The sequence below is a fragment of the Brienomyrus brachyistius genome, chromosome 12 (assembly GCF_023856365.1).
Source record: "Brienomyrus brachyistius isolate T26 chromosome 12, BBRACH_0.4, whole genome shotgun sequence".
Classification (NCBI taxonomy): domain Eukaryota; kingdom Metazoa; phylum Chordata; class Actinopteri; order Osteoglossiformes; family Mormyridae; genus Brienomyrus; species Brienomyrus brachyistius.
The window spans coordinates 25,568,721-25,595,223 of record NC_064544.1 but is presented as its reverse complement, the minus strand read 5'-3'; the positions used below and the strand labels follow the sequence as shown (position 1 = coordinate 25,595,223).

Genomic DNA, 26,503 nt, shown 5'->3' with positions numbered 1-26,503 from the left:
TGTAACATGCACCCATGATTTGGAACAGTCAGCAGGGGGGGGGGGGGGGGGGAGGGATTATCTGCTCCCTGCATTTAAAAGTGCATAACAGAATTACATGACAGTGAGCGCAGGGGCAGGTAGACAGTTTTCTGCTTGTTGAAATAATATCAGAGGAAGCAGTTCATAATGAACATCATACAGAATACAGGAAGTCCCCAGAATAGAAGATCCATCCTAAGTCAGTCTTAAAGTCAAATTTATTGGTGTGAGAAGAGTAATACTACAGAACATTATAGTACAGTAATATTAAAAATAACTGCATACAGTACTGTACCTCAAGCCCACGAAAGAATAAAGCAGGGTGATGTTTTCATGAGCATCATAAAGTAATGCATATGTTTGATATTAAAAATAGTTTTAAACTAAATTAGTATGATAGGATCTATGGCCATCTGCTTTTAAATGCAAAATATCTTAGCTACATCAAGTCAGTCGAATATTCTTAACCAGCAGACTGTCTGTACATATGCAGATGGCTCCCTGCTGCCACCTGTAGGGCATCCACGGGCATATTTTCTTAAAAACCAGCCAGCCAGTTTATAAAAGGAACTTAGTGGCAGACTGCTTAGTGAACTGCTGTGATCTTCAGTTCAATTACATGAACTTTCTTTAAGAATCTAAAAAAAGACATACTTTTGCAATGGTGTACAATGCAGATATTACCTAAATTGTTAATTTTGACCAACAATACACAAGGTTAAAGAAACAGCAGTAACAACCCCACGTATGAGTGTCTAATATGGGCAAATAACGTCACAGGTTTTAAAGATTCTGCAGCAAATTGTGATTCAATTTAAAAGTACAATAAACAAAGTTTCATGATGGAAAAAAAACAAAGAAATAGCCATGGGTTTCTAAATACAATAACATTTTAATATTTAAAATTTGCACAAAAAAAAAACCCTAAAAAACTGTCCATTTCCTATGACATGTTTTTCCCCCAGTTACAACACTCCCAATGTTGTGTAAATTACTGTACATCATACTCTTCAAAGCAATATATGCACAAGTACCACACAACTAAATATACTGCAGAAATCAGGCATAAGAGAGACAACTTGTGGAAGTCAACGGCAGACATCAGGTGGGTCACATGACACTCAGTCATCAACAATGTCCAGAAGGCAGCTTAGCTTCAGCTCACATGCGAGCTCCTCCTCCCGGCTTGCAGAGATCAGCTGCTCCAGCTCCTGTAGACGCCTCACCATAGAACTAGCAGCTCCCCTGGCCTGGTCACTGCGGACACTGCGCTCCTTCTGCTACAAAAATGGGCACAGAAACAGTCTCAACTGATGAGCACAGGGTACTTGGGGTCTTAAAATGTGAGCAACTGTGTAGCACAGGGTCAATACCAGGGCAAGTGCAGGTGGGGCAGCCATCTTTGGGGAGGGCACTACGATCTCCGGTACAGACAGAAACGAAGAAGGCAAGAAAAGTGGTGAGGAGGAAGAGGAAGGGCCCAGGGACTCGACGTCAAGCCAGGTACGCAGCTGGTCCTCGAACCTGCAGATCCAAGTCAAACAGGAAATGGCTCAATGTTTATGCCACAACTCACATGAGAGAGTACACGTGTGTAGCATGTCTGTTCTCTGTCAGACCTGCGGCTCTGTTCTTTCTCCTCCTCAATGCGAGCCAGGAGGTCCTGGGGGCTGGAGGCAGCATCCAAAACAGGGGCAACACCGGATCCGGACTCAGGGTCCTCAACCATGCTGTGAAACAGCTTCTGTTGAAGACGTGGCCTGGCCAGTCGAGGATGAGGCCACATGCTCTGGTGACACCTGCAATGGCAGAGACTTTGGATAAGAAGCCAGTATTGTACACCACTCTTGGGGATATGAGCAAGACTGGAAGCTGATGGCTTTCCCTCTTCTTCCATTTAATAGTAAATAATATTCATTAAATCTGCAGGTCACTGTTAACAGTCTATCTGGAATGTGTTAGATTTACATGGCTGGCTGGCTCTTACCCTGCCTTCCCCTGCTGCTTGTCCCTGTGCGTCTGCTTTACGGCATCCACCCAGCAGGACGGCGGTATGAAGCCCTGCAGCCCATCGCTCAGGAAATACACCGGGATTTCTCCGTCGTCACTGATGACATCTGAAGATGGTGGGATAGGTTCACACCTGCATGGCATCCCCAGTAGGCCCCCCCAAACGTCAGACCCACCCCACCCCCCTCACCTTCACTCACGGGGCACCCAGGAGGGTTCCAGTCCCGGAGTTGGTGCTCTACACAGAGCATGACAATTTCGTCCCAGGGCACCTCCCAGAAAGTGGGCTCCTTGTCCGGCCCCCCACCTCGGCCCACACAGTCCTGACGCAGCCTCTCCAAAAGGTTCTCCAACTGGGACATAAGGAGTGGCTGGCTGTGGCGGGACCATGGGATTTGAGATACGTACTGGAAGATGGAGGCAACCAGCTGGCTCCAAGGAGCTGGGTGGGGGGAGCGGTGGCAGCAGCAGAAATTTAAGGAAACAGACTAAGAAGCAGCCACTTAGCAAGAAGTCCGAATTCCGAATCTGAGGCATGGACATACCCCCCACGGCTGGCAGCGGCCAGTCGGGCAGCTGCAGGCTCAGGACTGCCCCCTGGAGCCACTCCAGGTGCTCAGCCGAGTTCCAGAGCAGATGTGGTAGGCAGTCACCACCCCCTGGCACCGAGAACTCTGCCACGGGCCAGGAGAGGCCAGCCAGACTCGGGGACGACACAAGGCCAGCCAAGAAAGCCAGGACAGTGTTGTAGAGGCCGATGACGGGTGCAGGGCCCTGGGAGGGCAGTCCCGCCATGTCACGGTCCCTCCGATCACGGTGAAGCCTACCAGCAAACTCGCGGCAGAGCCCGGCCTCCACAACCTGCACCAACGTCTGCGAGACGAGCCGGGCTGGTGCCGTGGAGCGGGCAGCGAGTCACCTGACGGCATGGCGGATCTGCGGGGATACGGGGGTGATAGTCAATGGGATGGTTCAATCTTACCGAGGCCAGCGACAACATGCACACTCACCTGCTCGGATCCTTGGGGTTCGTTCGTGGTCTCGGGGATATGGACGAACATGTACTCTGAAATCAAACCTTCCTCAATGAGTGTCTGAAGCATCAGGTCTTACAGGGAAAGGAAACCGATGGTCAGACAGGAGGAACAAACCAACTGTATTAGCTCTGCATACGTAAACATAGCCTCAAGAGAAATGCTATAAGTAAAAGTAAGCGAATCCCACGCGACACCTGTTGTCATAGACACGGTTAGTGTCACACCTTCCTCTAGCCGTTCATCGCTGGCCCTGTGCCCAGCCTGCCCTGGGACCACCACCACCAGAGGAAGGGCCTGTGGCCAGGCATTAGCCTGCTGGATCTGCCGGAGCTGCAGCAGGGCGGATAACAGGAAGATGTCCCCGTCTTCCTCATCAGCCCCGGGACTGACTGCCGAGGGCAGCAGCATCAGCAGGGCGCCCATGCCCATCAGCCCCTTCCGCTTCTCCAATGCCAACTGGCCTTCCTCGCTGAGGGGCCCGCGGGCCACCTGACCCACAGTGAGAAACATGGCCTCACTTCCTGCACTTGCACCCTTCGCAAACATCTGTGTTACCACAGGACCTGCTAATATCACATAGTGCCAGACTATGCTAGGCTATGTTAAGCTATGCTAGACTAACATTAATGACAGAACATGCAACACAGGGGCATGAAGCCTGTCGATATTCATCGGCAAGTTCCCCCCTATCTGCCACACCTTCACACACACGTGCACTGTGTGCATGCGCTCCCCCACGCTCCGCAGGCCGCTGCTGATGCTCAAGGTTTGCATGTGTCCGTTGGGGACCATCTCCCTGTGTTCTTGCTTCTCCGAGTTACCGAATTTGGACTCCAGCCATTCTGTCAAAATCCTGCATCAGAGATGGGAGGGGGGCACAAATGTAAGCTCCAGGACCTCTAAACCCAACTAACACCCAATCCCTCCCCGAACGACACCCAGTTCCCCCACTTACTGGTTAGCAACACTGGCATCTCTTTCATGATCACTTGGCAACAAGAGGGCTGCCTTCCAGAAGATTGTGTCAGATGGGTTCGAGACGCTTGCTGCCACCAGACTGAGCAGGTCCAGTGGCCCCCACACAGATTCGCTGAAGTGGATGGAGATGTAGATGAGCACATGGAGAGTGATGGATGGCTAACAGCTACTCTACAGTAGGACCATACCTCAGGAGCTGCTGGTAGAACAAGTGAACCTTCATCTGATGCTCGGTTTCCCTTCGCATCTTCGCCAACCTGCAGAAGGCAGCAGAGTGTCAGCATCGGTACACTTAACACTATAGCAAATCAATGGCCAGCAAAATAAACGGACAGGACGGAAGTCATTTTGGGAAGTACTGTCTAATTCAGCAGAGGTGCCCCGATCCAATATTCAAGATACCTAATCAGACGGATCGGACATCGGCCACATGTGACCGATCCATGTTCAATAATTATTTAGTTATTGCCAGTCTATTTCTTCTTATACTGAGTGGTACAATCAAATCGCACAACAGCTTTCCCCCCTTTTTTATTTTTTGTGGCATTCAAGCTGAACGTTAACGCTTCCTCGGTTTTTTGACACTCAGTGTGTGTGAGTGCAGTGACTTCCCCTGCTATGACGTCATGTGCATGTCCTTTGTAGTGGAAGGATCAGGTGATGGTAGCAAATGCAACTTGCATGCTTGCGAAGCAAACTAACATGTCTAAAACCTGGAAGAATTTTATGCTTGAAACAACCAGTAGCACAGCGATTTGCGATCTTTGTAAAAACAAAGTAACATTCAGTGGAAAATCCCACTAATAGTGCACTCAATTAAGGCAATGCAAGTAATATGAAAAAAAAGCGATGGATTTGGAAGCCAGCTTGGGCTGTTTTGCGCACTCGCTATAGCTTGATACACGAGGTGCTGCTATCACAGTGAAAAGTGACGCATGCCACTTGGGTGTACTTGTGAAGATATTCAAACAACTGCAAAATGTCTCAAAAATGCTCAATACAAGATGCACAAAAGAGGTGGAACAGTATCTTATGTATGTTTCTTGTGGGCTAATTAAAACTTCTTTTCCATTTGTATTTACTAGCTTGGAAAAAAAAAAAAAGAGCTTTGGTACTGGATCATACTCATAATCAGCCAATACCTTATGTTCAGGTATCAGGATTATATTGGCACTGAAAAAGTGGGATCGGTGCACCTCTATTATGAATATTATGTCAGCATTATTATGCTGTGAGAGAGATGTACCTGGTGCAGGAAACAGAGAGGTCCCCAGCGTGCCCCAGGTTGACCACGCCCCGGGCCAGCCTGTCCAGGCAGGGTGAGGGGGGGGCACTGGGGGCCAAGGCCTGCAGCCTGAAGCGGGGGTCCACACAGCCAGGGGCAGCAGGAAAATCACGCATCTGTCGCTTCAGCTGCCTGCGCACGGCCACCACATCACGCCACCTGCAACACATGCACAGGGTGAAGCCCGGTTGTCGGCGAGCATGTGGGCAAAATATCTGGTCCCCTTACCACTGCCCCTTACCTTTTGATGAACCTGCGTATACTCAGAAGCTCTGCTTCCAGGACGTCTTGGGCCAGCAGGGTGAGCTCACCACACAGCGTCTCCTCCAGCAGTACCTCACACACGTCTTGTGAGCTGCGAGCCACACATTCTGCCTGCTCTTCTTGGGCACGCCTGGCACGAAGGGGCATGCGTTCAGCCTATATACAGTTATCTGAACACTCTCTATGACCTCTGATCCCCCTTGGCTCACCAGTACCTGATCTCTGTTGAGGCAGTCTCCACGATGCAGTCGCGCAGCACCTCCTGTGTGATCTCGGCACACAGTGTCTTGCTGAGCCGGGCCAGGAGCTCCTCGTGTTCCTGCTTTCTCCTGACAGAGACAGGCCCTTCAGATGGCACATCCCCTCAAAATGCACCCACCCCTCCTCCCCAGCCCAGACAGGTGAGGCCTACCTGGCTTCCTCCATCCTGCGCTTCTCCTCAGCGATATGCTCCCTCTCTGCCTGGATCTCGGCAGCAGAAACCTCCCGCAGCATCTGCTCCACCACCTCACTCAGCACTGCCTCCACCTGGCCGTTGCACATGCTGCAACAACCCATCCACATCACCAAACTGGTGTTGGTTGAGTGTGACAACCCTCTAGAGGCCACTGCTCCCTATCTGGCTCACGCTCCTACCTGAGTGCAGCAGAGATGTACTCGGCTCCGGTGGCAGCCACGTCAGCCACCTCGGCCTGCACTACCTCCTCCAGCATGGCCTCTACCTCCGTGGCGATGTCCTGCAAGGGGGAGGGGGGATATTTGTCATTACTATGGCAATACCAACACACTGCTACTGGGTTGACACGCAGCAATGAGCAATCTATCACCTGCTCTGTGTAAACGGGCTCCGGTGGGGGAGGCGTAGGTGGGGCGACTGGTGGTGCCTCCGACGGAGATGCCCCAAGTGCTCCACTCTCCTCTCTACCAGGGAGGCCAGCTGACTCCGCTGGGTCGCTCGGCATCTTGGATCGGTGCTGGAGGGCCCGCGCATCCAGCTCAATGGGGGGCCTCTGAGGGGAGGCTGCTACAGCGTGGGCAGGAAAAATGACAAAATTACAATCAGAGGCCAGAAGGTGGACGAAGCGTAACAGTTAGCGGAAGGTGGAGTGCAGACGCACCAGCCCTGGGCACACTGCCTGCCTCCGCTGGCTGCCCATCCCCACGGTACTTGTTGCGGCTGTCAAAGCTGTTGACGGGTGTGTGTTGGGGTGGGTTGGGCAGTGGCGCGCCGTTGACCACTTGGCCCACCAGCACCTCCCGCTTCCTTGCGATGGCCACAGAGCGCTTTGGACGTGGCTGGATCTCAGGCTCCTGGTACGCTGTCCGGCTTAGCTCCACCATGCTAGGGGGAGGGCAGAGCTTCAATAAAATATACCACCCATCATAGATTAGCACCTCCATCAGAGATAAGCCACCCTGCCCCCAACACAAAAGGGACAACGAAGCACAGCCCAGCCTTACCCTGCATCGACCGCGAGCCCATACTGCAGCGTGAGGTCCGAAGCCTCGCCGGCATTCTGGAACATGAGCATCCGGACCAGGTCTTCGACCGGGAATGTGGTGGAACCACGGGAGCTGTAGGCCACATTCAGGGCCCGCAGAGCCTCACGGCGCACCTGTAGGGGGCACCAGAGCGGTCCAGGTAAGTGAGGTATTGGGGCTGATGAGGATGTAGGGAGCGGAGCAACGGCTCCCCCACCTGGTCGAAGTAGCGGTGCAAGATGCAACCAGCCAGATACGAGGCCACCTTGACCAGCTTGAAGAACCTCACGAAGTTGTTGCTGTTGACAGCGGCAAAGGCCTGGACGGCAAACTTCACCTCCGGAGAGTTTCGGAGCTCCGCCCGGAATTGCTGCACCTCCCTGCAGGTAGGGAGGGAATGAAATGTCAGCTGGAGAGGTGCCACGGTGACACGGGACACCGACTGCCGGCCAGCCACCCACCGGAGGATGTCTCCATCATTGAGCTTCAGGAGCACGCTGTACTGCCGAAACTCTGCCTCATGAGGGCAGTAGATGTTCTTGCTGGCCAGGTCCTGGTACATCTCCTTGAGGCTCTGCAGGCATTTGGTCAGGTTTTCATTGTTGATCTTAGCATCAAAGGACATCATGGGCTCCTGGCACAGGTGGTGTGCGCAGTGGATGTGGAAGCGGGCGCACTTTTCAATAAGGGACACCGTAAGCGGGTCGCACAGGTGCTGCTGAGTGATATCCTGCAGATGGCCCAGAAAAAGGATCAGGGCGAGGCCCGCAGGGCACAGGAATAATGAGACACGGACTAATGTTGCTCACCTTCCGGATACCTCGTGTGCGGTTCCACACAAAGTCATACCAGTCACGGTAGTTGTCCTCACCCTGGTCCATGACCTGGGTAACCAGGTAGTTCATGGTCATGTTCAGCACAGTAAGGGGCCGCAGTTCATGGGGGAGGGGCTCCTCCTGGTCAGCAGAGGACCTGCTGTACTCCTTAATGGCAGCAGTGTGGTCCACCTGCGTGGGGTGCAGAGGGTGATTTGCAGCCTGTGGTCTGTCAATTCATGGCGGGGAGGGGGAAGCATTAGGAAAGAGGGGCAGGGGTGGTGATACCTTCTCCGTGTTGGGGATGACCTCAAAAGAGCTCAGTTGGTTCCGGGTCTCCCTCATGTAACGCTCCTTCTCCGGACACATGTCAGGACACGTACCCACAAACACCTTGGACAGATCCAGGTCGGTCCTCTTGGGCCGAGCTGTGCCAGAGGAGACCGTGTCAGCTGGCGATTCACTTTGGGGTGGGAGGGGGGGGTGGCTCAGCAACGTGACCCTAGGGGGACCTACCCTGTCGCAGGATCTTGTCCCGCTGCTCTAGCAGACGATACTTCTCCTCTGCGGTTTCAGCTACCTGGCCAATCAGGTGGAAGAGGGGAGAGGGGAGGCTGCTGGCTAGATGTTCGGATTCGAGGCCGTCTGGGCTGGGCTCCATCTGCGGCTCACTCTCAAACTGCAGGGCCTTTGTCGCCAGGGGTTTCTTGGCTGGTGACCTGAGAGGGACAGACCAAAGGCTGAAGAGCTTCTAAAAGCTGGCAAAACCTGGGCTCCTTTGAACACCTGGCCAGTAGGGGGCATAGCAGCCAAAGAACTCAGTTTGACTTTAATGTCACGAATCCGAGCCTGAGGTAAAGAGTTTCATTACCAGATGACCTAACATAACTCAAGCTGCTTGGAAAAAAAACAAACAAAATGTATACATAATAAAAAACCAGAGTGATCCAGATTTTTTATTTTTTTTTTAAAGAACTTGCATTGGGTTTCAAAAAGGTGATTTTCTTCCCTAACTTAATTTAATAAAGACCCGGCCATCTTATTGTAAAATTGAGTTATTTACTCTTACGGTAAGAGAATGATTTAAAGACAAGATTACCCTCTGGATAGGGATGAGCTGGAGGACCAGCCGGAGGTGGATTTGGAGAGGGCTTTGCAGACAGGGGCTGACTCAAAGCCTCCTGCCTGGCTCTGAGGATCAGGGTCATCTGGAGGCCTTTGGCCCTTCTCTCCTGGACCTAAGAGACACACAGAACCAGTTCATCGAAACAGCTGACATGGGAATGAAAGGCTGCAACGAGTCACAAAGACCCCGCCCTGGCCTTGGCTCGATGCACAGATAGAGAGCACCGTAATAGTCACTCACTCTGCTTCTTCCTCTGCCAGAAGATGGTGAGCTCATGCCTGCGCAGCAGTTTGCCCTTCTTCTTGGCTTTGGCAGCAGAAGCCTGAAAGATACCAAAAGTCAGTGAGGAAAGCCCGGGAGATCATGGACGAGACCACAGCCTAATGAGTACAGCGACCAAGCCCCCCCCCCAAAGGTGTGCAAAGCCATTGCTCACATGGTCGTGGAAGTGCACTATGGCCAGGTTCTTCTGGGGCCTGCAGAAGATCCGCTGCACACGTCCGAACTGGCGGAAATGTTCCCCCAGGATGTCCTTGCTGTTAAGACTGGCTGGAATGTTCTTGCATTGGAGCACCATGGCTTCGGAGGGTGACATCCCCCCCAGGCTGTCTGTGCTGTCCAGGCGGCGGGCACGTCTCACTGTTGATGCTGCCTCAGTTTCGGGATCTGTGGCAAGTGTCACAGAGTTCAGTTTTTCAGACTATACTTGGCTTCGAACCCAATGTGCTTCTTCCTGGGAGTACTCACCCAACTCCTCCGCCCTCTCAAGGACCTCCCGGGTTGGGGCCTGTGACCTTGGCGGCGTTGAGGGTGAGTGGCTGGTGGTCGGTGCCATCGAACCCTGGTGCTCCGCCTCCCCCCAGTCTGGCTGTGGCTCCTCACTCCTCTTCGGCTCTCGCCGGGTCTGTAGGGCCGGTGTCTTCAGGATGCTGGTCAAGGCACTGCGAAAGATGCTGCTGACAGGCCCCCGGCCCCGGACCAGGGGCCTCTTGGGAGGGTGCCTGGGGGCGGAGTCAGCACCAACTTGGGGCTCCTCTGATAAATGCTCCACCATCTCCTCCTTCCGCTTGGTACCCTTAGCCGCTGCCTCCCCTGCATTCTCCCCCTCACCGCCCCCCCCCACGGACCTCACCAGACACAACCCCAGCGTCAGTCTTGGGTTTTAGCGGACCAAAGCTGACAGCACCAAACAGTGGCCGGGGCTCATGGAGGCTAGAGGCAGAGTACCTGGAGACAGAGGCGGCCTGGGAGGTCCCCCCACCCAGGCCACTGCCAGCACCAACGGAGGGTGCTGCTGGTTTCGAGAAGCTGAACTCCTGGGTGGTGCTGGGATGTGCATCTTTGGTGGGGAGGATGCTGCTGGACACTGCGATGGGCTGTGAGAAGCTAAAACCTAATGCTCCAGAAAGGAACTCAGAGGCAGCAGGAGCAGGCCCACTGCTGTCCATACTGGTAGCGGTGGTGCTGGATGGGCTGGAACCAAAAGACTCGGACACAGCCTGGGACACAGCCGGTTCAGGACTGGCGCTATAAATAGGTTTGAACACAGCTGCGTCTGACGGCTTGAAGCTGAACTCTGAGGTGCTAAATCCGCGGCCCTGAACGCTTCCAGGGGAGAATACCGAAGAAGACCCTGTGGACAACTGTCCGAATCTCAGTGGTTGACTAGACCCCGAGGAGGGGGGAACAGAGGAGGCGGAGATAGCGTTAGAGCCGCCGAAGCCGGGTGTGTGCTGAGCAAATCCGCCGGTCTGTCCGAAGGCAGAGGTCTGGGGAAAAGCCGAGTTCTGGTTAAAGACAGAGCTCTGACCGACCCCGGCCGGCTGCCCGAAGGAGGGCGGCGGGCCGAACCTGGTGTCGCTCTGTACAAACGACGGGGTCTGACTCCCAGAACCGGGCATGCCGAAGGTCGGGGCCTGTCCAGACGCCGTCCCGCCAGGCTGCCCGAAAAGGGATCCGGTCTGGCCGAAGGCAGACGATGTACTGAAGAGCGAGGTCTGGCCGGTGCCCTGGCCGAGGGCAGGCGGCTGCACGAAAGGGGCGTTCTGCTGGCCGAAGGAAAAGAGCCCCGAGGTCGGGGCGCGCGGAGACTGAAACGCTCCGCCTTGTGTTCTGCCGAAAAGCCCAGACGGATTCATTGTGTAAAAAGCCCAAAAATACGGCCTTCAAAAGTCGAAACAGAGTTCTTACAGCGCGGTAGATTTCGGCGTCCTTCGGCCTGGGAAATTATATCCGCGCCTGTGTCACATCTGCGGAAATATACAAACTGGCAGCTCCCCTGGCCTGGTCACTGCGGACACTGCGCTCCTTCTGCTACAAAAATGGGCACAGAAACAGTCTCAACTGATGAGCACAGGGTACTTGGGGTCTTAAAATGTGAGCAACTGTGTAGGCACAGGGTCAATACCAGGGCAAGTGCAGGTGGGGCAGCCATCTTTGGGGAGGGCACTACGATCTCCGGTACAGACAGTAACGAAGAAGGCAAGAAAAGTGGTGAGGAGGAAGAGGAAGGGCCCAGGGACTCGACGTCAAGCCAGGTACGCAGCTGGTCCTCGAACCTGCAGATCCAAGTCAAACAGGAAATGGCTCAATGTTTATGCCACAACTCACATGAGAGAGTACACGTGTGTAGCATGTCTGTTCTCTGTCAGACCTGCGGCTCTGTTCTTTCTCCTCCTCAATGCGAGCCAGGAGGTCCTGGGGGCTGGAGGCAGCATCCAAAACAGGGGCAACACCGGATCCGGACTCAGGGTCCTCAACCATGCTGTGAAACAGCTTCTGTTGAAGACGTGGCCTGGCCAGTCGAGGATGAGGCCACATGCTCTGGTGACACCTGCAATGGCAGAGACTTTGGATAAGAAGCCAGTATTGTACACCACTCTTGGGGATATGAGCAAGACTGGAAGCTGATGGCTTTCCCTCTTCTTCCATTTAATAGTAAATAATATTCATTAAATCTGCAGGTCACTGTTAACAGTCTATCTGGAATGTGTTAGATTTACATGGCTGGCTGGCTCTTACCCTGCCTTCCCCTGCTGCTTGTCCCTGTGCGTCTGCTTTACGGCATCCACCCAGCAGGACGGCGGTATGAAGCCCTGCAGCCCATCGCTCAGGAAATACACCGAGATTTCTCCGTCGTCACTGATGACATCTGAAGATGGTGGGATAGGTTCACACCTGCATGGCATCCCCAGTAGGCCCCCCCAAACGTCAGACCCACCCCACCCCCCTCACCTTCACTCACGGGGCACCCAGGAGGGTTCCAGTCCCGGAGTTGGTGCTCTACACAGAGCATGACAATTTCGTCCCAGGGCACCTCCCAGAAAGTGGGCTCCTTGTCCGGCCCCCCACCTCGGCCCACACAGTCCTGACGCAGCCTCTCCAAAAGGTTCTCCAACTGGGACATAAGGAGTGGCTGGCTGTGGCGGGACCATGGGATTTGAGATACGTACTGGAAGATGGAGGCAACCAGCTGGCTCCAAGGAGCTGGGTGGGGGGAGCGGTGGCAGCAGCAGAAATTTAAGGAAACAGACTAAGAAGCAGCCACTTAGCAAGAAATCCGAATTCCGAATCTGAGGCATGGACATACCCCCCACGGCTGGCAGCGGCCAGTCGGGCAGCCGCAGGCTCAGGACTGCCCCCTGGAGCCACTCCAGGTGCTCAGCCGAGTTCCAGAGCAGATGTGGTAGGCAGTCACCACCCCCTGGCACCGAGAACTCTGCCACGGGCCAGGAGAGGCCAGCCAGACTCGGGGACGACACAAGGCCAGCCAAGAAAGCCAGGACAGTGTTGTAGAGGCCGATGACGGGTGCAGGGCCCTGGGAGGGCAGTCCCGCCATGTCACGGTCCCTCCGATCACGGTGAAGCCTACCAGCAAACTCGCGGCAGAGCCCGGCCTACACAACCTGCACCAACGTCTGCGAGACGAGCCGGGCTGGTGCCGTGGAGCGGGCAGCGAGCCACCTGACGGCATGGCGGATCTGCGGGACAGCACAGACAGCCTGGACAGCACAGACAGCCTGGGGGGTGATGGTCAATGGGATGGTTCAATCTTACCGAGGCCAGCGACAACATGCACACTCACCTGCTCGGATCCTTGGGGTTCGTTCGTGGTCTCGGGGATATGGACGAACATGTACTCTGAAATCAAACCTTCCTCAATGAGTGTCTGAAGCATCAGGTCTTACAGGGAAAGGAAACCGATGGTCAGACAGGAGGAACAAACCAACTGTATTAGCTCTGCATACGTAAACATAGCCTCAAGAGAAATGCTATAAGTAAAGTAAGCGAATCCCACGCGACACCTGTTGTCATAGACACGGTTAGTGTCACACCTTCCTCTAGCCGTTCATCGCTGGCCCTGTGCCCAGCCTGCCCTGGGACCACCACCACTAGAGGAAGGGCCTGTGGCCAGGCATTAGCCTGCTGGATCTGCCGGAGTTGCAGCAGGGCGGATAACAGGAAGATGTCCCCGTCTTCCTCATCAGCCCCGGGACTGACTGCCGAGGGCAGCAGCATCAGCAGGGCGCCCATGCCCATCAGCCCCTTCCGCTTCTCCAATGCCAACTGGCCTTCCTCGCTGAGGGGCCCGCGGGCCACCTGACCCACAGTGAGAAACATGGCCTCACTTCCTGCACTTGCACCCTTCGCAAACATCTGTGTTACCACAGGACCTGCTAATATCACATAGTGCCAGACTATGCTAGGCTATGTTAAGCTATGCTAGACTAACATTAATGACAGAACATGCAACACAGGGGCATGAAGCCTGTCGATATTCATCGGCAAGTTCCCCCCTATCTGCCACACCTTCACACACATGTGCACTGTGTGCATGCGCTCCCCCACGCTCCGCAGGCCGCTGCTGATGCTCAAGGTTTGCATGTGTCCGTTGGGGACCATCTCCCTGTGTTCTTGCTTCTCCGAGTTACCGAATTTGGACTCCAGCCATTCTGTCAAAATCCTGCATCAGAGATGGGAGGGGGGCACAAATGTAAGCTCCAGGACCTCTAAACCCAACTAACACCCAATCCCTCCCCGAACGACACCCAGTTCCCCCACTTACTGGTTAGCAACACTGGCATCTCTTTCATGATCACTTGGCAACAAGAGGGCTGCCTTCCAGAAGATTGTGTCAGATGGGTTCGAGACGCTTGCTGCCACCAGACTGAGCAGGTCCAGTGGCCCCCACACAGATTCGCTGAAGTGGATGGAGATGTAGATGAGCACATGGAGAGTGATGGATGGCTAACAGCTACTCTACAGTAGCACCATACCTCAGGAGCTGCTGGTAGAACAAGTGGACCTTCATCTGATGCTCGGTTTCCCTTCGCATCTTCGCCAACCTGCAGAAGGCAGCAGCACTGGTTGTCGCGTTGAATACAGCCGTCTATGGGAGCGAATGCGTCAACAGAGCCGCCATCTTGGGACGGGGTAGAGCTCCTTTTAAATGAATGAACGTCTATCAGGGACAAGCTGGCATTCAGAAATAAAGAACCATAAATGGGCAAATTTGAGAAGCGATTTTTATTGTCTTGGTTCATTATAAATGTCAGACATGTATTTACGACCGAGCCACGAGTAAATCGACAGAGAAGCGGGTTTTCTTAACACAGCCTACTTTTATGTTCAAAATGTAATGCACATATAGGTATTTTTTCATTCTTCCATTCGAAATAAACATACACTACTCTCCTACTACATGCAGAACAATGCAAATACAAAACACAACAAAAAAGGCCAGCAATGTTAGCTGAAAGACCCTGGTAATCTCCATGATAAGCCCCATTGCGTTACCACTCATGCATTTATGCAGGCCGGCCCGTGGCATTGGCAATATAGGCAAATGCTAAGGGCGCCATTCATCCAGGGGGTGCCACAAACGGAGGAAGAAAAAAGTGTAACATTCCACTATTCTTAAAGCTAGTTGGTATTAATGCGTCTTAATATGAAAAGAACAAGCCCACATGAATTTACCTGCTTAGCAAAGCCTATTAAGTAATAATAATAATAATGATGATGATGATGATGATGATACGTAACTTTCCTATGAGCCGCCCCCCCTTGTAACCTCCCTCAATAACGAACACAAGTTGATCTCTGATCACGGGCATTTATTCACATATCTATCCGGTCGAGCATGCCGTGAGAACTAGATAAAATAAAGCACATACATCAAAAAATGAATCAGTAAAAACACAGGCATTTTCCTAAAAATAACCAAACACAAACCTAAATAGGCTACAGCTTGCTCACGCCATTAACTTATGACTGCAGCTCATACAATAACTCCAATATCCATGAATATTGACGTTATAACTTAAAACACTTTCTCAGCCGCATAACAAATGCTGCACTTATAACTGAGCAAAACGAAAATGTTACCAGCAAAACTGACCAGACCTAAACCCAAACGCAACATTAGTTCCGCTATAGTTTCCCTACACCTGGGGGGGGGGGGGGGGGTGCCGGCGCTGATGCTCGCCTAGGGCGCCTCATCAGCTAGGACCGTTACTGCATTTAAGCATTTAGCAGACGCCTTTATCCAAAGCAACGGGCATTTGTATAGACTTGTAGAGAACTATAGTCAATGAACTGTACACAATACATTTTCCAGACAAGGAAAATACTTTATTATTTTTTTTACATTTACGGTAATATGAAAGATGAACATCCAGTTACCTCCTTTTTGGAAAAATAACTATAGACAGGGCAGGTCTATACACACAGGCATCTTGTATATATTTGTCAAGAACTATAGCCAATGAACTGCAATATATACTGGTGTCAGTACAGAAGCTGTGTCTTTCCTGTGACGTGGGGGTGGGAAGACAGAGGCTCTGTGTCTAGTATTTAGTATCCTTATAAGAGTACTATTTTACACAGTTTCTTCCTCAAACTGCTGGTCTGTAGTTGGAGAGTATGTACTTTTGCCACATGGTCTTCTCTCAACTTGTGAAAGCAAGACAAGTGAAATTAAATTGAAGCGATGGTTGCCAATGCCATCTTGAGTTTCAGCAATGTGATCACAAAGATTAAATATATCCTGAAAACCTACATCTGCTTTCACAACCCTGTTCAACAGAGACTGGATGTTGGAGGCTTGTCTGATGCACTGCTCAGCTGAGCCAATCGCCTTTAATTAATTTAATTAATTAAATTAAACTTAAGTTGCTTCAAAATATTGTTTTAGTTTTGTAATTGATGCAATTTAAGTTTTAACAATAGCAGTCAGTGGTCAGAGACTTTTGCACAGTGTCAGTAAAGTAGAACAAGTTTATCCACAATTTCTACAGATTCAAATGAAATAATAAATTGATCATAACTTACAACTTGGAAGCCATTCTTGAGAAGTTGTTCAACAAAAGATGAAATCTTCAACAGAATCTGGAGCTCTTGTCTCGCTGGAAGCAGAGGTAGAGTGACTTTACATGTGCAGGTCTCCTCTCCTTTGGCACCTTACAGGGTCCTCGTCACCCAGTTTAATTTGCGGTTTAGAAGCATTTTTTTTAAACATGTTGGGATTCAGTTGCAGCGCGCTGACTTTGTGTGTTTCGGGGCATATCTCAGGACGGCAGGATACCAAAATGGTGAAAAAAAAAAAAGTTTACGTCATCAAAATGGCGCCCGTGATTCTCTTTGGGTCCTAATGACCCAGTATTCAAATTTAATGGGATTAGGAGCGGAGCCTGCATTCAACTACCATGAAGAAAAAAAACAACTAAATACTAATCAGATATGAAACCAAAGCGCTATGGCAATGCAGAAGGGATGGGGCTAAAGGTATGAAAGAATGATAGCTAGTAATAAACAGCTAAACTTGTAATAAAAAGCAGGCTCCGAAAAGACAGCCCACTGTGAATACGCTCAGAGTCCTAAGGACCTAGGATTCAACTTACCTAGTATTTCGCCGAGCTGGGCCTCTCCAAACGCTAGCACCGTGCAAAACCCTTGCAGCACCGTGGAAGACTCTCTCACTCCAGCGGGGGCGGGTCCGTAAAGAGATCGGCTGCCGCTTTCGCCGAGCTGGGCCTTTCCAAACGCTCTCACCGTGCAAAAGCAATGTAGCACCGGAAAAGACGCATTCACTCCCGCGGGGGGGTCCTCTGGGCTCGACTGCTGCTTTCCCTGAGCTTCCCCAAACGCTGTGCCAAAAGCCTTGCAGCTTCTGAGCAGAAGCGTCCACTCCTGAACTGGGGGGAACAACGGGGGAGGGGGTTTCGGCGCTCATGCAGGAATATTTTGCGACTTTGCTTTTCATCTGGGATTTAGCTCTTTACATAGAAGGTAAACATTGTGCTCTGAAATATCCAGAATGTTGCAAAATAGCAGCGAAATGTTTTTGTTTTGAAATGGGCTGGGGTGTTTGTATCCATTTAGTTTCGTTCTTTGCATTCCCCGTACACGTGATAGCTTTATGGCAGTAATTACTCTGGGCGCCTGCCTGTCTGGGTGGTCGGCTTCTTTTATCTTTTGTCAGTGACCAAACGGTGAGCTAGCAAGAGGTACTAAAAATAGCTTTACAGCAGGGAAGGACCAGGCACAGTTACTGAGCAGAAAACGGTCAAACGGTGGCAAAAAGCAACCAAATATATAATGGCATGCCCTTTTTATTTTCTTTTAATAAATTGTTTTTTAGAAGTCAGCATATTTTATACAACAAATTATGCATTTTGCATGACAAATTGCAGTTCAGAGTGTTTTCGAGGCTTTGGAATAAACAATTACCCAAATGTCGGGAAAGCCCATTGAAATGAATGGGAAGCGAGAGGCATAAAGCACTTTGAGGGGCTTGCGCAGTTACTTGGAGCGTTATAAAAGCAAACCATTTGAATATGTTTGCTCTAAAGAGATCCAAATTCATAAAAAAGTACAAGTCATTACATTTAATTTTTTTTTACATTGATTTAACAATAAATATTGTAATTGCCGCTAAGTGTCGCACTTACTTTGACCGGCTTTCCACGGTCTATGTCGACATCTAGTGGTAAAAAAAAAGCATTACATTACACATAAGGGATGACTTTTTGCAGTAAAGACGACATTTTTTGTATTCGCAAATTTAAAAAAAATATATTAATAAAACTATTAAAATTGGGTCACGAGGACGCGCAGCAGAATCATAGGATGGTGAAATTTGAGGAGCCAAAGTGTCATACCATTCTGACCGCGTCCCCCACCTCCGCCCCCCGTAGCCCCGCCCTTCAGTGTCACTGTGAGGGACACCTTGAAATTCAAATGTGAAAGAAAGTAACTTTTAAAAATGATAAGAACTGAATTTATATTTCTAAATAAAGTGATAAATCGATAGTGCAGTTGTAAAACTTCTGCACGACTTCGCCACCACATCACATTTCCATCCATCCATCCATTTTCCAAACCGCTTATCCTATTGGGTCGCGGGGGGTCCGGATGCTAAGTTATGTTGCTGCTCATATACATTTGATTTATGTCTGTCTTTGCCATTTAAAGACCATGTTGTGACTCGGGCAACTTTAATATAAACTACTGGAGCTGAAATATTCTCAGTTTTACAATCCCTTGATTAATATGGAAGATCGTAATTTAATATAAACAGAATGGTAATAATGAAAGTTTGCTTTCTTGTCACAGTAATCTACCGCAACGCACCGCATACCATCGGAAGGCTACTGCGATTCTGAGCAACATTGGCAATATGATCCATTTTTTTCGCCGCTATTACCCTGAAATTTCTGACTGAAATCGCTACCCCGCTCTAACGCACACTAGGACTCACCCACTCTTCGCAGCGAGCCAGCCTTAACTGGAAACTGCCCCATGGCCGAGTGGTCTCATTCGCCCGACTCAACGTAAACAGCCTTCCGAAGTAAGGCGTGGGTTCGAATCCAACTTCCGACAAAAGTTCTTCAATCACTACAGCAGCAACTGGTTAGCTCTAATTGCTTTCTTTTATTTTTGCGTTTCAGGCAAAACTACATAACACTTAAAGACACTTCCGGCATGTAAATGGAGAACGAAATTATAGTTATACCGAATCTCCTACACACAATACCAAGGTTACCAACTTTGCTCAGCTGACCGGAGTCAGACGTTCAATTCGCCATAACCCGGAACTTCATCAGAAGTAGTTAGAAAATGGATGGATGGATGGATGGATGGACGGACGGACAGATCAATAAAAGTACAGGACATCCATTTTACAAAGAACCGTCAACACTAAATGTGTGCACTGGTCATGCTCCTGGAAATTAAACTTCTTTTCTGAAAAGCAGCATGTTCATAAATTAGCTGCTGTTATACCTTGGGGAAACAAATGCAGATGAAACTGTAAAACAAACTGCAGTGGCAAAACAGTTCTGGCTGCCCGCCAGCCCTTCTGCCTGTGCTGCCCTGCCTGCCTACCCTCCTGCCCATGACATCCTGTCGGCGACATGCCACAAAGCAACCCTTCTTTGCCACAGGAAATGTCTGGTGCAATTTCTTTTTTAATTGTACATGTCAATTGCATAATACCTTAAACTAATTCTTTATTATTTCTATCATCATCATCATCATCATCATCATCATCATCCTGATAAGTATTTCATTAGTATTCCACGGTATTTTGATTTTTCAGGAATCATTGTGTGTACTGTATACTTTTAAATTAGTTTGCACTATATGTAGTGTCTCTGCACCTGTGCCTTACGTACTTGCTGCAGCTTGCACAACAACTTCTCTCAGGCATCAGTATAGTTTATCTAATGCAATATTTGTTGTTTGTTTATTAAGTGGTTTTAGGTATTTTGTGTGTTCCACTTAATTTAGTGTAATTAGTCCTAGTTGACTCAGGTTTAGTTTGATATTTCCTTCTGTTTGTTCCTCTGCATCATGCTACTGTCATAACATGTCAATGTCTTACCTAACTTTTGTGCATTATGTTTTGGAGAGAAAAAAATCATGACTTTTTTTTTTAGATTCATCCACTGATTCTATCACCTCTGACACATCCCCCCTCAATATTTGTTTGTTTGTTTGTTTATGTATTTGCTTGGGGGGTGGAATTAACAAACAGAAATAACTGAATGAATCAGGGTAGTGAAAAACATTTATAAACTTATAATTTTGGTATTGGTATGATCCTGTTCTGGTTAGTTAGCCGAGGGAGTAAATCATCAGGAGTTTCATCTCTCAAACTCCTACTACACTCACTCAGCATCACAGTATGGACTCCCCAATGCAACTGATCTGCACGTACTCTGGGAGGAAACCTGGTTCGGGAACAGCACCATGCAGGACAGACGAGCTCTACAGAGGGTTGTGCGATCAGCTGAGCGCACCATCTGCACCGAGCTCCCTGACCTGCACTCAATCTACAGCAGGCGGTGCTGGACCAAGGCCAAGAAGATCGTGAAGGACCTCAGCCATCCCAATAATGGACTGTTCATTTCATTAGAATCTGTAGAAATTGTGGATAAACTTGTTCTACTTTACTGACACTGTGCAAAAGTCTCTGACCACTGACTGCTATTGTTAAAACTTAAATTGCATCCATTACAAAACTAAAACAATATTTTGAAGCAACTTAAGTTTAATTTAATTAATTAAATTTTATTTTAATATAAATGTAAGTAATTAGTCAACATGTTTCAATAGCTATGATTATGTACATTACAAACCTAAAATAATATTTTGAAGCAGCTTAAGTTTAATTTAATTAATTAAATTTTATTTTAATATAAATGTAAGTAATTAGTTAACATGTTTCAATAGCTGTGATTATGTACTTTACTCAGTCTAGGAGCCATCAGGATATGCAAATGTTATTTATCCAAACCACTGTGAAACGAACAGTGTTGATGATGACTGGACTGTTTCTTTATTCAACTAAAAGTAATGAATCAAATCTAATCTTTATTTATGACTTTTTTTAATTTTATTTTATCCCCAGTGCTTCGAGCAGGCATTTCCTGCTCTGCCCCGTGTGCAAGAAGACACAGCCAAGCCTCTCAGTGCATCTGGCTAGGGTGTGCATGAAGAGGTCTTCGAAAGAGGCCATCCAGGAAGTGATGGAGAAGGAAAAGCAGAATTCCCTTGAACTTCTGCAGTGGGGCAGGGTCTTCAGCTACAGGCTGAACTTCAGCTACATTATGCCTGTCAAAGTGTGTCAGCTTAGCCATTTCAGAACCTCTGCTAAAATCATCCTAGTATTTGTAACGACCATCCAGTGCAGCCATGTATTTTTTGACTTGGCCACTAGCACACCTCATACAGTACAGCTAGTCAATCTGTCACTGACTTTTTAAACCAGTATAATTAATTATTTAATTGAGCTGTTGGTGAAATTTAACAAAATCATGGAACGGCTGAGGTGCCGCTGGGGAGAAGTTTGGGAACTGAAGCGGTGTTCATCTAGCCATCCAACTAGATATCAGTAACGCTTTAGAAAACAGAAGAAGTTATTACTAGTTTTTATTGTGTTACTCTTAATTTGCACATGTTCTAATGTTAAATTGTGTCATTTATTCTAAGTCAAAGTACACTTGCTACCCAGATAAACAGCTTTAAACATTTCTTTGGACTGCCTAAGACTTTCACACAGTACTGTATGTCTTAGAACATAAGAAATTTACAAATTAGAGGAGGCCTTTCGGCCCATCAAACTCATTTGGGAAGAACTTAACTAATAGCTCAGAGTTGTTAAAATCTTATCTAGCTCTGATTTAATCATCTCTCCCAATATAATATTGGGATAATTTATTCTCTTCAGAGGCCTCCATAGAATAGTGCATCCATCCCCTCACTTATGTTCAGACAGTCAGAATAACAACAGCATCATCAATTTCACAGCTAGATTTAAAAATTGCTTTAACATAGAGTGATTACAGAAAAAAAGGTAAACAAATATTAACAAGATTATTAAAACGTAATAGACATATTCGTCATTCAGACATATTGCGCTTTTTTAAGAGCAGAAGGGATACATTAAATCACGATTATATTTTGTCCATAATATATATATATATATATATATATATATATATATATTTACATATATATATATATGGTGGTGCAGTGGTTAACACTGTTGCCTCACACCTCTGGGACCCAGGTTCGAGTCTCTGCCTGGATTACATGTGTGTGGAGTTTGCATGTTCTCCCCGTGTCCTCGTGGGGTTTCCTCCGGGTACTCCGGTGTACCCCCACAATCAAAAACATGCTGAGGCTAATTGGAGTTACTAAATTGCCCATAGGTGTGCATGTGAGAGTGAATGGTATGTGAGTGTGACCTGCGATGGGCTGGCCCCCCATCCTAGGTTGTTCCCTGCCTCGTGCCCATTGGGAACTGGGATAGGCTCAGGAACCCCCGCGACCCAGTAGGATAAGCAGTTTGGAAAATGGATGGATGGATATATATATATATTTATAATTTTACATCATTATAAATGAGAACTATAAGTGATTGCTAATTACTGTTAACTAATGTCCTGTAATCAGTGGAGGCACACGGACACTTTGGCCAGTTATCCTATTTCTTCAGCGCCAGCCCAACACCCAGCACCACAGACAGTGACCTGTGTTACTGTGACATCTGGTTCCTTCATTGGCTCTATTTATTTTTCTAGAAATAACTAATTGGCTCTTCCAGACTATATGAAGAGAATATTTTATTTTTATTTAGACTAAGAAACTACAGAAAATCAGCTCTGCATGTGATCTCCCCTTTACTGCTCAAGGAGGGCACACGCACATCAACAAATATCAATGCAACAATTACAGATGAACAATTTCTCACAGCTTCAGAAGAAGTCAGAGTTCTGTGTAATTCAGAAATTGTCTAAGACCTCTGCTAGAACATTTTCTGCACTTCAAAATAAATGACACCTGGGTCCATTAAAAGAAGGTGATGCTGCCTGAACCACCAGCCAAGGCTGGGGGGAAAGGGAGGAACACTAGTAAAATGAAGGAAGAAAAGCAGCCCACCCTATCTCATGGTCACGGATACAAAAGTCAGGGAGTGTTATGAAGAAGACACCACACTTAAGACCATGGTTTTATGCAGTGAATTACACCAGAGAGAACTTTTGCATTTTAACTGTGTTACGTAACATTCCTCAGCCTTCATTTTTTTCCACAGAATGCAGGACATAATTTACGGTGCCAAACAAAACAGCGGAACTGCATTGTAGCCAATTATTTGTTTCAGTAGTTTTAAGATAAATAGAACATAAAATGGTTGTTTTACTTAGGTAAAAATCCAGTTGAAACAGACTTTATTTTAAAAAAGTTACATTGGCTTTAAGTGATGGCACATGTCGCTTGTGTTAATACTGCTTTGATTTTGAGGATGAAGTCTGAAGTGTAGGTGACATGCAGAAGCATGCAATTTGACGTTTGGGGATTGTAGTTTTAAATGGGACAATTTGAATAAGGAATACTGGTGATATGCTTTTTAAGGGGACAGCACACGAAAATTATAATACAGAGTATTAAAAGAACCGCTCTTTAAAGGAACTGAATTATCTTAGTGTATTTTACATCACAAGCACTCTCGGTCCGTTGGGGAGTCCGTCCCACTGTACTTGGAGAATGCTGCCATGCATTAATCATAAATTTCATTCAGTTGTGCGACAGAAGTTCCCTTCTAATGTTTTCTTCAACATAACAAAGTCCCACGGTAACAAAAGCGCTGAGGCCAGGATCGTTAATTGCAATGTGGGGAATGCAGACCAGCTGGGGTGGGGGATCGTGCTCAGTCACGGTAAAAGGCAAACGGGTAAATTGTGAATACGCTCTTAATCTAACTACAGCTTCTTGAATTGTGGGAGGCGTGTGTAACATAACGTTGTTCCACATACCAATATCACTACGTATCGGTATCGCAAAACAAAGTTTTAAATGTTAAGATTCTGTCATTCTGAAAATCAGAGTATTTAAGACATTATGTTACATAGCGATTTGTGGAGATAAATGCCCTCGGACAGTAGCGTTCATTTCATATTAAGTCTCTTTAAGTCATTGTTTTATGTTATGCAGGATGAATGTGCGAATTTTAATTAATCATCCTTTAAGGGTTATATGCTTACGGTGTTGTATACTATTCTCGGTGAACAAGTTAACTTATAAAAGTCTGTTCCTCTAATTATAGAATAATATATAGAATAATTATACAAGAGCTATAATTATTATGATGTTATTATTTAATTGTGTGGGCCGTGTTGCTTGATTACATTTGACTCTTCGGCACGTGGGACGCTGCCGGTTTGAAAGACGCAGCTTCACTTGTTTTCTGCACCAAGATGACGAGGTACGTTGCTTTTCTGCTCCCATTTTATCGGATAATTTTTCTTATTTAGTATCTGTCAAATTTGCATGTATATTAAAATATGTTTGGTGAGTAAAGTCAGTATATTGCTTTTAAATAAAGTGATTTTGTTCCGGGGTACAATGTTAATTATATTTAAATTTTATGCGCAAAGTGTAGTTGATATTTCGCTTTTCCGCGTGCGCTTTACTGCGCTTAAGTAAATAATTGCGCTTGCTTGTGAGTAAATTAGTTCATTGCTTTTAAATAAAGTGAATATTGTTGCGGGCTACTGTGTTGGTTATATTTAAATTTTATGTGCAAGTCGGCTAGTTTCCTGTGCCGCAAAGTCTAGATGATATTTCACTTTTGCACGTGCGCTTTCCCGCGCTTTCATGTTGCATTCGGAAGAGGATGCGGGTGGTTGCGCTCGGTGCTGCCTACAGCAATGATATTCCAGCAGACCAGGAGAGGGCAGATGTATTGCAACAAACACAGATAAAAGTAGTGAAGCAAGACCTGAAAAGTTTGTTTGGTGACTAAAATCAGTATATTGCCATTTAGTAAAATTTAAAATTGTTCCAGGCTTCTTTCTTGATTATATGTAAATTGTATGTGAAAGTTAACTAGTTTCCTATGCTATAATGCAGTTGTTTATTGCGAAGGTGTCAGTGCAGAACTGAATTCCATGTGCCAGGAGTGACTGACAGCTCTATTGTATTGCCTGTGTGTTTTTCCTCATTCAGAAACAAACGAATTGCAAAAGCTGTCAGCTGGAGCAACGATCGATACTGGGCAACTTGGGACAAGTGGATGGAAGTGATTGACTGGGAAGATGAGGAAGAGCTGTGCTCCCCAGCAGAATCACCCTCTGACCAGGCTGACCGTTCCATCGTGTCACACACCCGAAAGCCAATTGCCAAGGCAGTTAGCTGGACGGATGATGTGTATTGGGCAGCCTGGGACAAGTGGGATGAGATCATCTGCTGGGGTGAAGAAGGAGAGTGCTCCCCAGCAACTCCACCCATCAACCAGCCTGGGAGGGATAAGGGGTTAGACATGCATGGGTTAGAGGTTTTTCTGTTAAATGAAAGGACAGTCTCCATAAAGCCTGCAGATGACCACCAAGACAGGCTGAAAATAGGAGCCATAGTGGTCGACCTCTGCCAGTTTGAGCTAGATGGTGTAAATGATAAATTTGAAATTGTCGAAATACAAATTGGAGAGGTCAAATTGGAGGAGACTGCAGAGAGGGGTTTTAATTCAGAATTTGAATTGGAAATTATGGATGTGGAGATAGAGGTTGTAGACAGTGAATTCCAGCTGAATGCTCTTAATTGGGAAATTGCTGGAACTAAAGTGGACAAATTATTAGTGGAACACCTGAACATAAATAATCTAGAAGCAGGCAGTGTGAAGGTGTCCACATCAAATGGGAATGTGGTATATGTCAATGGTATGTGAGTGTGTTTGGTAATGATGGGTGTGAATGGTGTGTGTAAGTGGTGTGTGTGTGTGTGTGTGTGTGTATGAGAATGGTGATTGAATGGTGTGTGTGAGGTAATGGCGTGTGAGTGAATGGTGTGTGTGAGTGACAGGTGTGTGAATGGTGTGTGTGAGGTAATGGCATGTGTGAGTGAGTGTGAGTGGTAATGGCGTGTGTGAGTGAATGGTGTGTGTGAGTGGTCTATGTGTGTGTGAATGGGGAGTGAATGGTGTGTGAGTGACTGGTGTGTGTCTGGTGTTTATGAATGGTGTGTGTGAGTGAATGCTGTGTGAATGGTGTTTATGAATGGTGTGTGTGTGTGAGTGAATGCTGTGTGAGTGACTGGTGTGTGAATGGTGTTTATGAATGGTGTGTGAATGAATGGTGAGTTTTTGTGTGTGTGTGTTTGTGTGTGTGTGTGTGTGAGCCTGCCCTGTGATGGGTTGGTGTCCCATCCTGGGTTGTTCCCTGCCTCGTGCCTGTAGCCTCTGGGATCCATCTGACCGCCTGTTCCAAAAGGCAAATTGATCCCCACATCCCTGAACAGGAGAAGCGGTTTTAGAAAATGGATAAATGTTCCCAGAGGTGTGAGGCAACAGTGCTAACCACTGTACCATGCATATGTATAGGATATGTAGAAGAATACCTGTTGCAGTTATCTGATGTGTGTGTTTTTCACTCTCCCTGCCGGCCCCTGGAGGTTTGGGCTTCCCCTTTGAGTCTGGTGCCTCCCA

General features: G+C 47.9%; 4 protein-coding genes across 4 annotated transcripts in view; 2 read left to right on the top strand and 2 right to left on the bottom strand.

Annotated features, from left to right (window-relative positions):
• The window catches only part of LOC125705345 (germinal-center associated nuclear protein-like), a 68,613-nt gene extending 58,608 nt beyond the window's left edge, over positions 1 to 10,005 (bottom strand). Inside the window, exons 1-17 of the mRNA XM_048971865.1 lie at positions 9,766 to 10,005; positions 9,455 to 9,684; positions 9,259 to 9,340; positions 8,992 to 9,130; positions 8,409 to 8,611; positions 8,181 to 8,320; positions 7,887 to 8,084; positions 7,539 to 7,807; positions 7,295 to 7,457; positions 7,057 to 7,211; positions 6,714 to 6,937; positions 6,423 to 6,619; positions 6,232 to 6,332; positions 6,008 to 6,139; positions 5,811 to 5,924; positions 5,573 to 5,725; positions 5,293 to 5,490 (exon numbers count right to left, since the gene is read on the bottom strand). Of these exons, the coding sequence (XP_048827822.1) occupies positions 5,293 to 5,490; positions 5,573 to 5,725; positions 5,811 to 5,924; positions 6,008 to 6,139; positions 6,232 to 6,332; positions 6,423 to 6,619; positions 6,714 to 6,937; positions 7,057 to 7,211; positions 7,295 to 7,457; positions 7,539 to 7,807; positions 7,887 to 8,084; positions 8,181 to 8,320; positions 8,409 to 8,611; positions 8,992 to 9,130; positions 9,259 to 9,340; positions 9,455 to 9,684; positions 9,766 to 9,853 (2,786 nt within the window). The 5' untranslated portion in view covers positions 9,854 to 10,005. The remainder of the gene's footprint in view (positions 1 to 5,292; positions 5,491 to 5,572; positions 5,726 to 5,810; positions 5,925 to 6,007; positions 6,140 to 6,231; positions 6,333 to 6,422; positions 6,620 to 6,713; positions 6,938 to 7,056; positions 7,212 to 7,294; positions 7,458 to 7,538; positions 7,808 to 7,886; positions 8,085 to 8,180; positions 8,321 to 8,408; positions 8,612 to 8,991; positions 9,131 to 9,258; positions 9,341 to 9,454; positions 9,685 to 9,765) is intronic.
• Positions 1 to 26,188, top strand: part of LOC125705365 (uncharacterized) — a 71,602-nt gene extending 45,414 nt beyond the window's left edge. The window contains exon 3 of the mRNA XM_048971908.1: positions 25,787 to 26,188. The gene's annotated coding sequence lies outside the window, so the exon portion shown is untranslated. The remainder of the gene's footprint in view (positions 1 to 25,786) is intronic.
• LOC125705364 (germinal-center associated nuclear protein-like) lies at positions 10,193 to 12,912 on the bottom strand. Its single transcript, XM_048971907.1, has 6 exons — positions 12,608 to 12,912; positions 12,253 to 12,504; positions 12,040 to 12,169; positions 11,672 to 11,851; positions 11,426 to 11,576; positions 10,193 to 11,331 (listed from the first exon to the last, which is right to left on the bottom strand). The coding sequence occupies exons 1-6, from the start codon at positions 12,855 to 12,857 to the stop codon at positions 11,245 to 11,247; spliced, it is 1,050 nt and encodes a 349-aa protein (XP_048827864.1). The 5' UTR covers positions 12,858 to 12,912; the 3' UTR covers positions 10,193 to 11,244.
• On the top strand, positions 23,895 to 25,943 carry LOC125705366 (uncharacterized). Its single transcript, XM_048971910.1, has 3 exons — positions 23,895 to 24,286; positions 25,030 to 25,843; positions 25,904 to 25,943. Exons 1-2 carry the CDS (start codon positions 24,279 to 24,281, stop codon positions 25,745 to 25,747), a joined length of 726 nt encoding a protein of 241 aa, XP_048827867.1. The 5' UTR covers positions 23,895 to 24,278; the 3' UTR covers positions 25,748 to 25,843; positions 25,904 to 25,943.
• Positions 26,189 to 26,503: the final 315 nt, after the last annotated feature.

Excerpts from the sequence above, each read along its gene's own strand:
- LOC125705364 (XM_048971907.1), bottom strand. The coding sequence starts at position 12,857 with ATGGCGGGACTGCCCTCCCAGGGCCCTGCACCCGTCATCGGCCTCTAC. Across the intron at positions 11,852-12,039 it reads AAGCAGCAGGGGAAGGCAGG|GTGTCACCAGAGCATGTGGC; the intron begins GTAAGAGCCAGC and ends CTGCCATTGCAG. Across the intron at positions 11,332-11,425 it reads CCCCACCTGCACTTGCCCTG|CAGAAGGAGCGCAGTGTCCG; the intron begins GTATTGACCCTG and ends CCATTTTTGTAG.